Source organism: the organism of the source record quoted next, assembly GCF_019968985.1.
Source record: "MAG: Porospora cf. gigantea B chromosome Unknown PgB_NODE_194_length_29744_cov_115.539, whole genome shotgun sequence".
NCBI classification, from domain to species: domain Eukaryota; phylum Apicomplexa; class Conoidasida; order Eugregarinorida; family Porosporidae; genus Porospora; species Porospora cf. gigantea B.
Genome location: NW_027178770.1, coordinates 15,087 through 29,744, shown reverse-complemented (window position 1 = coordinate 29,744; position 14,658 = coordinate 15,087). Strand labels below are relative to the sequence as shown.

Here is a 14,658-nt window from a genome sequence, read left to right as displayed (position 1 = left end):
CGTTGTCGAGGTTCATCCCGCCAGGCATGCCTGCACCTCCCATGCCTGGCATGCCTGCACCTCCCATGCCTGGCATGCCCGCACCACCCATGCCTGGCATACCCGCGCCTCCAAACAGACTAGCAATGTCAGGACGGGGTGCAGCCGCTGGAGCGGCTGCTGGAGTGGTAGTAGGGGGAGACGTGCTAGGAGCAGAAGCTGGCTTGCCTCCAACGGCGTGCATGATGCACGAGTCTTCGATCTTGAGACTGGTGAAGGTTTCCTCATCTTTCAGAATGCGACCTCGGTATATGATCTTAAGACCGTCTTTGGATGCCAGCCCTGTCTCCTGGGCTACGTGCTGTTTGCAGTCGACCACGCTGGCAGTCGAAGGAAGCTTCGCGCTTAGCTGCTTGCCTCCTGAGGTCTTGAAGGTGACGTCCACACTCGACATAATGAATTGCACGATTTTCGATGAATGAGTGCGATGAATGCGGGGGGAAGGCGGCTATCATTCGACCTGCTGGTAAACGGATTATCGACACCGTAATATTTTTCCAGCCAAAACGAGGCTTTGCGTAAAATGCTTCTCAACTACTCTCGAAGATGAGGTCTACTCCACGTGTGTCAAGCATCAGCTGTTTGATGAAGGTGACAAGGTTGCCATAGGAGTCTCGGGAGGCAAGGATTCATCGGTACTCGCAGAGATTCTATTTCGGATCAACGCTCGATACGAGATGGGGCTGGACTTGAAGCTTTTGGCCATCGACGAGGGGATTACAGGGTACCGAGACGATTCCCTAGAGGTTGTCAAACAAAATCAGAAGATGTACAGCCTGCCGTGAGCTCTGTGTGGGTGTGGCATTCAGGTTGCTGGTGCTCTCCTACAAAGATCTCTTTGGTTGGTCAATGGATGACATCGTAAATGCTGCAGGCCGGAAGAATAACTGTGGGTTGTAATCGGCAGCTGACACCAGGCACCTTTTGTGGCGTATTTCGACGTCAGGCTTTAGACAGAGGCTCAGTTCTACTAGGCGCCAATAAGCTGTGCACGGGCCACAATGCTGACGACTGCGCGGAAACGATCCTCATGAACCTTCAAAGAGGCGACACTGCTCGGCTCGGCCGTACGACTGACCTCATGACTGGTCGAAACGAGTCCAGCCTTCCTCGCTGCAAGCCGCTGACATACGTTTATGAGAAGGAGGTGGTGCTTTACGCTCACTTCAATCGCATCCCCTTCTTCTCGACTGAATGCTCTTACGCGCCCGGCGCCTACAGGGGAACGACCCGCTCACTCGTCAAAGACCTTGAGAGTGTAGATCCGCGAACCATACTTGGAATTATTCATTCCGGGGCTCACCTGGTGCCGGTGATGGAAGCAGGCCGCAGAACGCTGGGGAAGTGCAGCCGCTGCGGCTACATGACGTCAGGCGAAGTTTGCAAGGCGTGCATATTGTTGGAAGGGCTGCGCCAGGGTCGAGGTCAAGAGAGTGCGAGGAAGGGACTGTTAAGCAAGGCCTCTTGAGCTAATGTAACTACGTTGAGTTTATGATGCCGATGTTGGAAGGTTTAGAACGCGAATTCAAACATCTAGAATGTGAATTATTCAAAGTCCTCGAAATCGAACATCTCAGATTCCTCCACCATAAGGAGCCGCTCCTCGTTTTCCATCCGCTCCTTTTCCAACTGCTTGGTCTTCTGGTCAGGATCTTCCTCCTCCGCAACCTCGTAGGGCACCGACACTAGCGCCTCCTCGTGCAACTGCAGAACGAGTTGTACACGTTTAGTAAGCTCGCCAACAGCTCCAACGTTGTTCGCAGCAGATTTACACTGCAGGATTTGAGTTTCGTGATTGAGAGTTCCGTTGAAGATCCCGTCCGCAACGCCCTGACACACGACTCCTTCAGCTTCGCTTACGGACTCGAGGCCGAGTTTCTGCATCACTCTCGTCAGAGGGATCTTCTGATATGCCTTGTCAATGTTTTTGAGTCCCATTCTTAGTACGGCATGCCGAAGTCGAAGCACAAGCTTCAACGTGCCCTGTCGACGAAACGTCTCCTCGTGCAGCATTACCACCTTGCCGAACTCTTGTAGGTCTCCAACTCGTACAGCAAGCACCAAAGCTTCGTACTCGGACAACGACCCATCCTCGAAGAGAGTGCGAGATGGCTGACCTCCTGTCAAAAGCTCAAGAACGATGAGGAGGCGGATGGCTTTCCGAAGGAAGGCACCGCGATTATGGGTCTTCCGCAGAGCTAGCTTGATTTTCTGGATAGCATCATCATATTCCATTCTGAGAGCTTGAATCTCTCCTATTGTCAACAAGTATCGAGCGAAGGACGCCACATTTGTGGAATCCGAGGGAAACGACGCCAACAAAGCGAATTGCGTGGCCTCTTCATACGAACTGGTTAGCAGCAGTAACCTCAGTATGCAGTTTGCACTCGAGGCTTGCACCTCTGGCAGGCTATGGAGCTTACCCTTTTGGAAGGCTTGCATTAGACGTTGCTTTGCCATCTCTGGGCAACCCAACAACTCCAAGACTCGAAAGAAGTGCAATATGCCTCGAGCAATGATGGCATCTGTTTCCGGAGTTGCAAGTCGAAGCCCCTCAGTCAACAAGAGGTCTGCGAGGGGCCGCGCAAGCTCTAAGATTTGAGTATCGGTTTTCTGAATGCCCAAAGGATCATAGCGCTTGATTGCCCGGTCGGTGATGGCGATCACCGTATTGAGCAAAACCCAATAGGCGCAGAGACCTCCGTCGGCAGTGACTTTCCCGCGGCCTTCTTCTGGGAGTTCTAACAGAAACAGCGATTCTATTGCTTCCACAGGGCCGTACTTTTCCGCCATCTTTAATAGGGCAGGAAGCTCCACCGTGCGTCTGAGCGTGTACAGCTTGCGGAGGAGCTTTTGGCCGTGTTGTTGGGGATTTGCCAACCATTCCAGCGAGTCTTCTAGGATCTTTGCATAGGTCGGAGGCTCGTCGGTAGGCGTTTCCACAGGCGCAGTTGACTCAGTCATGCAATTTTGTCGATTTATCACACACACTTCTTGTGCACGATCCCAGCTCCGAACTCGTCATAGTCCTCTCTTGCGATCCACATGTCCTGGAAGCTCGAGAGAGACGCCAGAATGGACCCTCCAATCCAGACGGAATAATTTCTTTCAGGCGGAGCGATTACCTTAACCTTGCTGTTAGGCGGAGCGATTGATCGCAAGTCGTGTAGCAGACGAATATCGATATTCCGAAAGCAGGTAGATCCTCCTGAAAGGATTACGTTTTCCCACATCTCCCGACGAATGTCCAAGTCAGATGCCTGGATGGAGTTTCGAATCAGCCTGTGTATTCCGGGGTCTTCTCTTCCAAGCATGGAAGGCTCGAATAGGGCTTCAGGACATTTGAATCGCGCATGACCGACGTTGATGATAGCGCCATCAGGCAACTCGAAGGATGCGGTGTCTACTTTGGTGCTGTTGTTGAGCGTGTTGAAATCCTCCGCCAGGTAGCAAACAGTTTCCTTAATCTTCTTCACGGTCTCGACTTCAGCGGACGTCGTCAAGGTGAGTCCTTCCTCAGCCAGAAGCTTCTGAAGGTAGTTGGTGAGCTCTCTACCAGCAACATCCATTCGCCCCACAGCGTGTGGCAACGAGTACCCCTCAAATATCGGTACTGTATGCGTCACCCCATCACCGCTATCGCAGACGATGCCTGTGGTTCTTCCCGACGCATAAAGCGCCAGGACAGCCTGGATGCTGATGTAGAGGGCAGGTACGCCGAACTTCTCAAACATGACTTCGCACATCTTCTCGCGGTTTTGGCGGGGATTCCGCGGTGCTTCAGTGAGAAGTAACGCCCTCTCCTCAGGGTCGCATCGAAGCTCTGAGTCGTAAGTGTTTCGCCAAATCGCCTCCATTTCGGCCCAGTTTCGGACGATTCCATTTGCCAGAGGGTAATCCAACGTAAGCACGCCTCTCCTCGCCATGGCTTCTTCGCCCACATACATGTCACGTGTCTCCGTGCCAACCATGACGTTACGGTGCTTAGGACGTCCCACCACGGAGAGAAACACTGATGCGGGAGCATCATCTCCAGCATATCCCGCCTTCATGAGGCCCGAGCCATTGTCGAGAACTACGGCGCTCTTCTGGTCTTGCATTCGGCTTAAATATGAAATTCAGGGGTGCGAAACGTAGCTGAGTGCCGCTGGTACCATCGATCGTATGCAGCACATTCTGGGCGTCTGTGTGAATCAGCGGTCCATATGACTGGGGGAAAAGTAAATTGGAAATGACACGTATCTCCCAGATCGCTCTGTAAACTCCAAAAAGCCTTCACACCTAATCCTCATCTCGCGTCTCTTGGCCATTGTGGGTTGCTTATCTGGGGGGGCCATGCCCCTGCTGGTTTCTGGACGCCAATATAGGAATATCCATTATCCATGATTACTATTCCCACCGAACAGTCCAAAGTTCCGGACCCTGATGCAGTCCCTGAAGCCGTTCCGGACCCTGATGCTGTCCCTGATGCGGACCCTGATGCGGACTCGGATGCTGATGATGTAATCCCTGATGCGGATGTAATCCCTGATGCTGACCAGAAAAGCCGTGAGGGCACCCAGACGAGCCCACGCAGACATCACGACGAAAGTTCCTACTTTCACTGTGAGCCTCGGTCCACACGACACAATTCCTGTGGTGGATGTCGAGTCCCTTCCATTCAGGGACGTGTCGTCGAGTTGTGGCAACTTCTCTTCCTGTGTTGACTGCGGAGACCATCGCACGTCGAACTGCCAGTGGTGCGAGGCCAGCCAGCTCTGCCTGCCCTACCCTCTAGATGGGACGAAATCTTGCCCCTCCAACCAGCTAGTGGCCTTCGTGGACGGTGGCCAGTGTCCGACGCCCCAGGGAGACTTCTGGACGCAGATGATGTGGTTTTGGCTGCCGATTGGGATAGCGTCGCTGGGTCTCGTGACGTGCGTCGTGATCATGTGTAAGATTTGGTGGCGTTCGTCATCCAGTCCGTGCAATGAGCGAGCATCGTCACCGGACTGCTCGAAGAACTGTTGTCATGGTGCAACCTGTACGCCGTGAGCGGCTTGGCGCTGGGAGCGAGGACTACCCTCCCTTCAATCGAGTGGTGGTTTCACCCCCATCCATTATTATCCCCGCGGATCCAACTCACGCTCACTACCAGAGTGCCTATGTTGATGCTGAAATTGCTCGTCTGACATTGGAGTTGGAGGATAGCAAGAAACAAAACAGGGCTCTCCGGGATCAGCTCCTCGACGTGGAACGTCAAGCTTGAGTCATGTTTCCTTAAGGCGTAATCTGCACGCCACATTCATGCTCAGCATCTCCTGAAACAGCAGTTTACAGGCATATGGCAGCTGAATCACAGTTACGTTAGACTCGGACTTGCAGAACTGACACCAGTTTGGGCTAACCAGAAGACCGCACGTGGCGCAAACGTAGGCTTTGAACGCGTCGCTAGAGAGCATTAGCCGTTCAATCAGCAGATTCGCAGCTCCGTAGGCCACCAAACAATCACGTTCCATCTCCCCGAGTCGCAGACCACCCATCTTAGCTCGACCTTCTGTCGGTTGACGTGTGAGCATTTGGCGAGGTCCTCGGCCACGCGCATGAATCTTATCCTGAACCATGTGTTTGAGCTTCTGATAGTAGATAGGGCCGGTGAAGATATATGTCTGGAGGGCTTGCCCGGTGATGCCGGATGTGAGGTACTCCTTTCCGCTGTAGTGGAAGCCATTTGCAGTCAAGATACCTTCGATCTCGTGGAGTGGCGTACCTCCAAAGGCCGTTCCGTACTTAACCTTTCCATCCAACAGAGCACTTTTACCCCCAAGCAGCTCCAGCATCTTTCCAATTGTCATCCGACTTGGGAAACCATGCGGATTCATAATCAGGTCGGGGGTCCAGCCCGATTCTGTGAATGGCATGTCTTCCGGCTCAACAATGAACCCCACCACGCCTTTCTGTCCGTGGCGAGAACTAAATTTGTCCCCGTACTCGGGCTTCCGGACCTGCCGGAAGCAGCACTTATAGACACGGTTGCCTTCGTGGTTTTCAGCGACAACGATTTTGTCGATGAAAGCGGGAACAGGTGCCTTGTATCGTACAGTGTCAGGTCTGTAGCTTGAGTCCACACTCCGCTGGTCAACCAATGCGTCTTTCGTGATGACGGGGACGTGCTTGTTGATGTAGACCTGATCCTCGCTCACCAATGCACCTACACGTCCAACACCATCGTCGTCTAGGCATGCGAATCTGGTGTTTACAGCGCGGGATTTTGACTTTCCTTGGCCTGTTCCATCAGGTGGGGGAAGCACCATGTCCTGAGCTCCATTGGGGTAGCGTTTCAACTCAGTGCTTTGACGCTTGAGGACATAACACCGTCCGAAGCCACGGTCGATTGACCCTCGATTCATGCAAATAGCATCCTCGATGTCGTAACCACTGTAGCTCATTACCGCCACGCTGCAGTTGTGGCCGGCGGGAAGCTCCCACCACTTGATGAACTCCAGCGTCCGGGTTTGGACTAGTGGTCGTTGCGGATACACCAGAAGATACATGACCGAGTCTGTGCGGTTGAACTGGTTGTATGCAATCGCTCCCATTGCTTGCTTGCCCATGGCGCACTGGTAGGTGTTCCGAGGTGACTGGTTGTGGTTGGGGTAGGGGATAAGTCCCGCTACAACTCCCATCATTGTCAAGGGGTCTATCTCGAGATGTGTGGTATCCGGTGTGATATTCTCCTCGCGAATAGCAATCAGACAGCTGTTTTCTTCGTTTACATCGATCCACTCCAAGACTGCTGTCCGTAGCAGATCCATGAAGTCGATTTCCGACTCAGCCAGTTTTTGCATGTGCTGGTTAGTTAAGCGACTCTGTCCATCCTCCACGATGATCAATGGACGTGACAGACGACCACCATCGCTGGCAATGTATATTGCTCTATGAAGGGGGTTCTCGAAGATCGATACGAACTGGCCGATTTTGCTCATACGCCTGAGGCGTCGGAAAGAGCGCATCAGATATGCGGGGCCCCGGTGTACGCCTAAAACGAGGCCGTTCAGGAAAACGATACAAGTGCCGGGATCATGGAGTTCTTCACCGCTGATAGCAGTAGCGGCCTCCACCCCCAACGCGTAGGCGATTCTGACGAGCGGAGTGTCGTCCTCGTCATTGGTTACGTGAGTCATCAGAGACAGGTTTTTGACCAAGCCGCAGGCTTCGCCTTCGGGGGTATCACAGGGACAGAGTAATCCCCACTGTGAAGGTTGTAGCCATCGGGGTCCTGCGCATTTCAGCCCTTTGTCGACGTTGCTGTTCAGACGAGTCATCATACCTAGGGTAGCGATGTACGACAGCCGGTTCAGGACTTGGCTAACCCCACTGCGTTCGATCTTGAATCGCTTGATATTCCAATTGCCGGTGCTTAGGGCAGTTTGGAATCCCTTAGTGAGAATGTCGGTGGAGAGATTCCGACAGCAATCAGGGTATTGTGAAGGATCGTTCTTGGACGCTGTGTCAGAAATCCCGTAGGCCCCTACATTGCACCCATTTCGTAAGCATTTGGTCTGCCATCTTTTGTGTCTGCGTACAGAACCGCTTGAACAAATCTTCGAAAAGTAGTGATACCATTTGACCAGCCAGTTCAAGCCTTTTGTTGCCGTAGTAGTCCTTGTCATCCAGATGCGTCGGATCTACGGAAGCGTCGATTGCACGCCGTGCCATCAGCGCCAGGAATCGAACTTTCGGCGCCATTTGGTTGCCAGCGGTGTCTGGGATGTGACTCAGTAGAATCCGATGAAGGAAATCCATAGACTCGTCCAAATTGGTATCTTCCGCCTTTGTAGCGGCCTTCTGAGCCTTGAAAAACCTTGGACGCATCTTTTTCCCAAGAAATACTAGTGCTGCTTTCTGGGTGAAGATCTCCTCAGTGATGCAGTCCTCAATACTGAGGACTAGAGCGTGTGTGTACGCTTCATCCCATCCGATCAACTGGAAAATCTCCTGATCGGAAATGACGCCCATGGCTTTAAGCGCGACCACAAAAGGGACGTCGTCGCTGAAGGAGTTGTGTCGTAGGTAAAGCTTGTTGTTGCGATACACAACCAATGTTCGGCTTTTGGATTCAGCTGATGCTGAGGTTACGGATGCTATGAAGAAGCCCTTCGCATCCTTCTCCACAATGATTCGGTTCTTGCTCAGCTGCTCTTGCATGAGAATCACCTTTTCCGTGCCCTTCACCACGAAGTAGCCGCCTGGGTCTTTGGTGCACTCTCCTAATCTACGAAGCCGTTCGTCGCTTTTGCCATGGAGGACGCAGGCGCAGGATTTCAGCATCACAGGCAGTCGTCCGATTTCAACATTCCGTCGCCGAACTATACTGTTTCCTCTTAGAAACTCGATGTCGACGAGCACAGGTGCATTGTACGTGATGTCCCTATGCCTGCACATCATGGGGGTCAGACTCTGAGTCACACAGTTTGCCTCAATGTGCGGGGTGCCAAGACGAACATCCAGAAACTCAATGAAGAACGTCCGCTCGACCTCGCTGCGGATAACACGGTTGGAAGGGGCTCTAATGATCTGTTTCATCTCATGCTTGACGAAATAATCGAATGAGTCGATGTGTTGCTTGACGAGACCCTTACTCTTCAAGTAGGCGGGCAGCAGCTTCCATTTGTCCTCGACAGACCCCACGCTCTTATGGAGATCCATTGCAATTGGAGGTTTTTCACTTGTTTCATAGCACATCACTGCAAGGGAGTCTGATTTGTGAGCTTCTTGAATCCTGTGGTTAAGAGGCTGTCGCCTTCAGCTGCCGCTTCAGCAGGTTCCTCTGCCGCTTCAGCAGGTTCCTCTGCCGCTTCAGCAGGTTCCTCTGCTGCCTCAGCTGGCGCTTCCTCTGATGCCTCAGCTGGCGCTTCCTCCGATGCAGCTGCTTCCTCCTCTGGCAATTTCTCCTCCTCTGGCAATTGTCCCTCCCCATTCGCTTCTCCGTTGGGCGCAGGGTTCTCGGCTTCCGCTTGTCCCTCTGGTGTCGCTGCCATCTCTCCCTCAGGTTTCTCTGCTGCGACAAGAGGCGGAGGCGGCAAGCAGTCCACGTCCCCATCCGCTGCTCCTTTTTTCTTGTAGACCACCCTGCCGTCGGGTCCCTTCAGGGGCTTCCCGTCGGGGCCTAGAATGGGCTCCTGACTCTCAAGTCCAGGCTTGAGCTTGGGCTTGTCGGCGACAGCTATTGGGCCGAGGGGTGCGCACTCCTCAATCTTTTGCTGTTTCTCCAGATGATCAGCTTCTTCCACTATCGCCTTCTGCGCCTTTTCGGCAGCCTTCTCGGGTTCGGAGTTGGTGCAGGGAGAGTCCGGATCCGTTAGAGCATCACGCTTCGCGGCTTTGTTCTTGCTGTTGGCGACGGACTCTTCAATGTTGGAGTTCTCCGCTTCCTCTTCCTCCTTGAGCTTTTCCTGTATCTTCGCCTCAGCATTGGCTCACCTCCCCTTCCATAGCCTCTTTCTCAACGTCCTCGCGTTCTTTGGAGAGGGCTTCACCCAGTGCAATTGATTCCCCGGACAAGTCGCTAACCTGGTCCTCCAGATTCTGCTTTTCTGCGGAAATCTCCTTCGACTCGGCCTTTGTCTTTTCTTGCATCTCCTTCTCATCGTGTCTGTCTAATTAATCTTCCCTGTGGGTCCCACCTTTTTCTTCCATCATATGCAGCTTGTGGGTGACATCGGCCTTCTCTTTCTCAGCACGAGATTTCTCTGCTTGTGCATCTTTCAATTCCATGTCCATTATGTGCTTCTTTTCCTCGGATTCAGAGTTAATTCTGTTCTGCAAGGCCAGCTCTGGGTGGAGTGCAATCTGGCCTCTCACCATGCGACACGGCCGCAGAATGTTTCTCTTTGAGGGAGTCCCTGGCTGCTTCAGAGAAGGTATTGTCTGAGTGGCTGCCGGTGTCTGTCGTCGCTGGGCTCGGCGCTGGCGCCGTCGGCAATTTAGCTTGTCCAATCGGAATGATCACTTTGCTTGGATCACGTAATCGCAGTGCGTTGGCTGAAACACACAGCAGAGTTACCTTCCAAATCATCGGTGATAACAATTATTTCCTCCGGCAAATATTCTCCATCTCAGAGATGGACTTCGTTAAAAAGTCCGTGACATCGCTACACAAAGGACAACAGGGCAAAGTCTTTGTACTAGTAGACATGAGGATACAAATATTGATAGGGTGCCAGAAGAATTCGCATGCGATTTGTAAGCTGTGTTTCCAGCTTTCTATTTGTGTTCTCCGCAGGGGACGCCCTCTCGCTTTGGGAAAACTCGGCGTCAGCCCTCCAGAATGTTGAAACGGATTCGGAGTCCTCCGCTGCGTCGGTCTTGCAGACAGGTCCCGAGGAGAGTAATCATGTGAAAGATGAAAAGAAGGGCCATGACGCGAAGGGAAAAGGTGACAAGGATGTAACGAAGGACAGGGACAAGCACAAGACACAGGAGAACGATTTGAAGAAAAACAAGGGTGACAAGGCCAAAGGCACAAGGGCACGAATGGCACGAATGGCACGAATGGCACGAAGGGCACGAAGGGCGAGAAGGACAAGAAAAATGGCGAGAAGGACAAGAAAAATGGCGAGAAGGACAAGAAAAATGGCGAGAAGGATAACAAGAAAAATGGCGAGAAGGATAACAAGAAGGGCAAGGCGCCAGTTGCGGTGGCAGTTTCCAACGGCCAAACAGAGAAAAAGACTGACAAGCAGAAAAAACCCAAAAGCAAGAAGAAGTTCACTGTAGCCGAGAAACCCGAAGGGCAGCGATTGGACTCCAATCTAGAAAGTGCTGCGACCTACAGATCAAAGGTCGAGCATTTAATCAAAGACAACGCGGAGAATCCCAAGTTCGACGAGAAGGAGAAAAAGCTGCTGCTTAGGGTTCTGGAAGCCAACCAAAAAGTGGCACACGCTAAGGATGTCAACCTCGCCGTAGTTGAAGTGGCCCCTATTCTGAAGATGCTGAGTGACAAGTTGACAGCGGTAATCAGCGCCTGGACCGAGAACCGAGATCTCACTGGCAAGATGCTCACATACCTCGAGATCATCACTGCTGAGACAAAGATGATCACCGCCCTTTTCGGCGACGACACCATGATTATCGATCCTCAAGCGAGTCCCGAAAGGTTGAAGGACCCGTCCAAGCAGGCTGTAGCGCCCGTACCACAGAAGACTGACGCCACAGGGGAGACTGATGAGGAGAAGAAGCTCAAAGAAGGCGAGGACACCAAGGACAAGGAAGAAGAAGCCAAGCTCAAGGAGAAGGCCAACGCAGCTCTCGGCAAACCTGCAAATCCGCAGTGATGTGGAGTATCAATGCCAACAACTCAGTGTCACCGTAAAAGGGCGATTATACATGCAGTTGGACTTCTCATCAGACTCTGAGTCCGATTCCGGCAGCTCTGACTGTGAGCAGACGCCAAGCAGGTTAGTGCAGCGTCTGAAGGATTTCTTTGCTGCTGTGGGAGAGGCTGGTGACGCCACCTGCACGCCCATTGACACGGGCCTTCGTCAGCTCGGAGAGGATGAGGAAGGCGAAGTTGAAGCGGCCCCAGGAACTAACCAGTGCGTGCAACTAGTTTTTGGAGTGGGTGTGTTCGACACCGGTGTTGAGCCGTCTGAGGAAGATGTTCAACGACTCGGCCTGGTCGAAGTTGAGGCTCCGAAGTCCCACAGTACAGAGGTATAAAGAACCATTTTGGTGTATGGGAAACGTAGACTCGTGCTGCACAACGGAAATGCCTTCAAGGCGGAAGCAGGTAGAGGCTGCAGAGGAGTATGAGAGCCCTGATGTCGTCTCAAGCGTGAGTTCTGGGGAGAGAATGCACACAGAACGATGTTGAGGTATTTAAGCACCGGTTGGAGGACGAAATTGGGGTGCTCCTGCTCCTCTCCGACGGCACTCGCCTATCGTGCACGATGCAGCTCAATGTTGCCGACCAAACACTCAGTATGTTCTGCGAGGCCAATGTTCGAGTCGTCCAACTGTCAGAGATCTTCAAAATTCTCAGTCATCGGGATCAATTGCGTCGGATAGAAACACGAGCGGCAATTTCAGAGGATCCAAACTGCGCAGCAGTGCAGTTGACATCTGGATATTGCATTCCCATCCGGTTTGATTCAACCCATGAGAAGCAGTGTTTCGTGGAGTTGCTGTCGTCACACCGTCTCATATAAATCGTTACATCGCTAGGACATATGAACCGCCGCTCGTTCTTACAATAGCTCCTGTGCTCTCCATTTCTCTCAGTACTGGATCCACCTCGGATCTGATTCCACTGCTTCGCCCCTCGTCTAGGGAAGGCCGCTCGTGTCTCTCAAGGAAACCGTTCAGGGCAGTCAACAGAGGATCCCTCGCTTGCCCTGTGGGGAGGTCCTTCAGAATCTCCTTCAGTCCCTTCTCCAGCAACTCCCTTCTTATTTTAGCAGCATCGCTGATGCCGGTGTGCAGTTGATCGAAGTCAATCCGTCCAGTTACGGGGTCGACGATTGAGGAGTAGGTAGAGGCTTTGATGAGTCTGACGGCCTCATCTACATGGTCTACCGTCACCAGGGACTGCAGTCGCATACGGGCCTGAGCCTCAGCAATCCGAATGATAGACTCCAGCTGGCGAGGCGTCGCGGTCAACGACCGCCCAACTGAGTCCACCCCTTGCAGCCGCAACTCCCTGTAGTGTTCCAGCAGACGCTGGGAAGCCTCCGTTCCCAATCTAGGATGCACGAATGCTTTAGCGTATGAGATGTATTGAGTCAAAAACTCCTTCGTAACCGGAGAGAAGGAGAGCGTTGAGCCCTCAGTGCTGTACAAGGCGCAGAGGTGTCGTGCCAGGCTTCGGTCTTTCTCGGGTTCGCATGTGTCCAGGATCAGATATATGAGATCGAATCTGGAAAGCAGAGTCGGAGGAAGGTTAATATTTTCCACAACACTCTTTTTGGTGTCGTAACGAGATCCAATAGGATTGGCGCTGGCCAGTATCGCGGTCCGGGCGTTGAGGGAGCAGACAAGGCCTGCTTTGGCAATGGAGACCGTTTGTTGTTCCATCACCTCGTGGAGGATTATCCTAGAAGACTCATCAAGCTTGTCAAACTCGTCAATGCAGCAGATTCCCCGGTCAGACAGCACGACAGCGCCCGACTCCAAGACGAATTCCTTTGTATCCATATCTCTCGTGACTGATGCAGTGAGGCCCGCCGCGCTGGTCCCTCGACCACATGTATAGATGCCTCGAGGAGCAAGCTTATGACTGTAGGTCAACAGTTGGCTTTTAGCTGTAGAGGGATCGCCACAAAGCAGGATGTGTACGTCTCCACGGCCTTTCTTAGCACCCATGACCTTTGAGGTGCCGCCAAAGAGCTGGCACAGCAAGCCTTTCTTCACATCGTCATGCTCCCAGATATTCGGTGCGAGCGCTTGAACGAGTTGAGAGTACACGTCTCGTTGTCGGCTGAACGTGAGGAATTCCTCTATCGTTTCGGCAGGAAATGGGTGTTCCGCCGGCGGGGATGGCACGCAGTTCGGAGGCGCCACCTCGGCCACAAGGTCGACATGTGAAGCGTGCTCCGAGCTGGTGGACTTGAACGTAACGTGGCACGCATCAACAAAGGTGCGAAAGACAGATTTGACAGTGCGTTGCCGAGTACTGGTACGTAGAGAGGAGGCTCGGAGTACCCCCGTGACCTCTATCCGATCACCTGGCTTCGCCACGTCTATGAGGTCATCGTAGACGTAGACCTGTACACTTTTCGGAGCTTCGCCCTCCGGAATTGCGTCGGGTGGCTCCTGGAGCTTCAGAAGCTGCTTTGAACCAAAGACGCATAAGTCATGTTGCAAAGCCATTGAATGGTTCTTATGACAGGAAGGGCAGCTGTTAGGCTCCTGAATGCGGTTCGTCATCCACACTCACCGTTATCTCTCCCTCGATGAGTTGAACTGTAGTTAGGAAGTCGCAACGCACGCTTTCCTGGTTGCGAACTACGGTGTTCTGGCAGGTGAATGCAGCGATTTGCATGTCGGGAAGCACCGAAGAAACTCGAATGACCACACCGCCAACGGCAACCAATGTCTCGAGTTCGTTAGGGTTGAGTGAGCGCAGAGGCTGAGGCGTTGGGTGGTTGTACAGCGCGACACGTACAAACGAATCAGATTCACCCTCTATCTCCTCATGAAGGAGGTCCGTCACCACTTCGTCCATGAAAACCAAGGAGTCTGCGGGGAAGGTAAGGGCATAGTTCAGAAGAGTGTTGTCAAACGCAGCGACGTCTGACAAGCTCACGGCCAGCGACAGCAGCTGTTGGTACTGGCTTCCGTACAGTAATTTCCGCAAGTTCAGAAGATATTTCCCGTCAGTGAAGTTGTCAGTATCAGAATCGGTAAAAGTCGTCACAAACGCTCGGAACGACATCTTAATTGCCAACTCATCGCCTTCCTCTGCAGGTGCCCACTCACCCCTAGCATTACGTCCGACATCTCCAAGGTCGCCGCGAATACGAAAAGCTTCACGAGTTTGAGGTGCTCTAGTCGAACCCTCTGGCTGTGTTGGAGCCGCCATTAATAGAATTAGAATTATGCAAGTCACGCAGGAGGATTTTTTTTCAACCGCAGCAT

General features: G+C 52.7%; 8 protein-coding genes across 20 annotated transcripts; 4 read left to right on the top strand and 4 right to left on the bottom strand.

The window, feature by feature from the left end:
• Positions 1-453: 453 nt before the first annotated feature.
• KVP17_002419 (uncharacterized protein) lies at positions 454-824 on the top strand (the record flags this gene model as incomplete). Its single annotated transcript, XM_068518657.1, has 2 exons — positions 454-505; positions 541-824. The coding sequence occupies 2 exons, from the start codon at positions 454-456 to the stop codon at positions 822-824; spliced, it is 336 nt and encodes a 111-aa protein (XP_068377344.1).
• An 80-nt stretch (positions 825-904) lies between these two features.
• Positions 905-1,507, top strand: KVP17_002423 (uncharacterized protein; the record flags this gene model as incomplete). Its single annotated transcript, XM_068518666.1, has 1 exon — positions 905-1,507. The coding sequence occupies one exon, from the start codon at positions 905-907 to the stop codon at positions 1,505-1,507; it is 603 nt and encodes a 200-aa protein (XP_068377353.1).
• A 77-nt stretch (positions 1,508-1,584) lies between these two features.
• KVP17_002424 (uncharacterized protein) lies at positions 1,585-4,139 on the bottom strand (the record flags this gene model as incomplete). 3 transcript variants are annotated; one of them, XM_068518669.1, is made up of 2 exons in its annotated part: positions 1,585-2,994; positions 3,027-4,139. In XM_068518669.1, 2 exons carry the CDS (start codon positions 4,137-4,139, stop codon positions 1,585-1,587), a joined length of 2,523 nt encoding a protein of 840 aa, XP_068377356.1. The 3 variants fall into 3 exon arrangements, with proteins under 3 accessions (XP_068377356.1, XP_068377355.1, XP_068377354.1); XM_068518668.1 differs by lacking the exon at positions 3,027-4,139 and having other exon boundaries at positions 1,585-3,003; XM_068518667.1 differs by lacking the exon at positions 1,585-2,994 and having other exon boundaries at positions 3,021-4,139.
• Positions 4,140-4,421: 282 nt separating this feature from the next.
• KVP17_002427 (uncharacterized protein) lies at positions 4,422-5,287 on the top strand (the record flags this gene model as incomplete). Of its 3 annotated transcripts, XM_068518673.1 has the most annotated exons (3): positions 4,422-4,587; positions 4,616-4,972; positions 5,001-5,287. In XM_068518673.1, the coding sequence occupies 3 exons, from the start codon at positions 4,422-4,424 to the stop codon at positions 5,285-5,287; spliced, it is 810 nt and encodes a 269-aa protein (XP_068377360.1). The 3 variants fall into 3 exon arrangements, with proteins under 3 accessions (XP_068377360.1, XP_068377362.1, XP_068377361.1); XM_068518675.1 differs by lacking the exon at positions 5,001-5,287 and having other exon boundaries at positions 4,422-4,745; XM_068518674.1 differs by lacking the exons at positions 4,422-4,587; positions 4,616-4,972 and having other exon boundaries at positions 5,051-5,287.
• A 1-nt stretch (position 5,288) lies between these two features.
• KVP17_002428 (uncharacterized protein) lies at positions 5,289-8,727 on the bottom strand (the record flags this gene model as incomplete). 3 transcript variants are annotated; one of them, XM_068518678.1, is made up of 2 exons in its annotated part: positions 5,289-7,525; positions 7,554-8,727. In XM_068518678.1, 2 exons carry the CDS (start codon positions 8,725-8,727, stop codon positions 5,289-5,291), a joined length of 3,411 nt encoding a protein of 1,136 aa, XP_068377365.1. The 3 variants fall into 3 exon arrangements, with proteins under 3 accessions (XP_068377365.1, XP_068377364.1, XP_068377363.1); XM_068518677.1 differs by lacking the exon at positions 7,554-8,727 and having other exon boundaries at positions 5,289-7,346; XM_068518676.1 differs by lacking the exon at positions 5,289-7,525 and having other exon boundaries at positions 7,531-8,727.
• A 35-nt stretch (positions 8,728-8,762) lies between these two features.
• KVP17_002416 (uncharacterized protein) lies at positions 8,763-10,096 on the bottom strand (the record flags this gene model as incomplete). 3 transcript variants are annotated; one of them, XM_068518650.1, is made up of 4 exons in its annotated part: positions 8,763-9,473; positions 9,502-9,677; positions 9,705-9,854; positions 9,883-10,096. In XM_068518650.1, 4 exons carry the CDS (start codon positions 10,094-10,096, stop codon positions 8,763-8,765), a joined length of 1,251 nt encoding a protein of 416 aa, XP_068377337.1. The 3 variants fall into 3 exon arrangements, with proteins under 3 accessions (XP_068377337.1, XP_068377338.1, XP_068377339.1); XM_068518651.1 differs by lacking the exons at positions 9,705-9,854; positions 9,883-10,096 and having other exon boundaries at positions 9,502-9,657; XM_068518652.1 differs by lacking the exons at positions 8,763-9,473; positions 9,502-9,677 and having other exon boundaries at positions 9,682-9,885.
• A 158-nt stretch (positions 10,097-10,254) lies between these two features.
• KVP17_002415 (uncharacterized protein) lies at positions 10,255-12,230 on the top strand (the record flags this gene model as incomplete). Of its 3 annotated transcripts, XM_068518648.1 has the most annotated exons (5): positions 10,255-10,263; positions 10,584-11,353; positions 11,385-11,640; positions 11,735-11,857; positions 11,886-12,230. In XM_068518648.1, 5 exons carry the CDS (start codon positions 10,255-10,257, stop codon positions 12,228-12,230), a joined length of 1,503 nt encoding a protein of 500 aa, XP_068377335.1.
• Positions 12,231-12,234: 4 nt separating this feature from the next.
• KVP17_002417 (uncharacterized protein) lies at positions 12,235-14,602 on the bottom strand (the record flags this gene model as incomplete). Of its 3 annotated transcripts, XM_068518655.1 has the most annotated exons (2): positions 12,235-13,929; positions 13,958-14,602. In XM_068518655.1, the coding sequence occupies 2 exons, from the start codon at positions 14,600-14,602 to the stop codon at positions 12,235-12,237; spliced, it is 2,340 nt and encodes a 779-aa protein (XP_068377342.1). The 3 variants fall into 3 exon arrangements, with proteins under 3 accessions (XP_068377342.1, XP_068377341.1, XP_068377340.1); XM_068518654.1 differs by lacking the exon at positions 13,958-14,602 and having other exon boundaries at positions 12,235-13,890; XM_068518653.1 differs by having other exon boundaries at positions 13,922-14,602.
• Between the last annotated feature and the right edge of the window lie 56 nt (positions 14,603-14,658).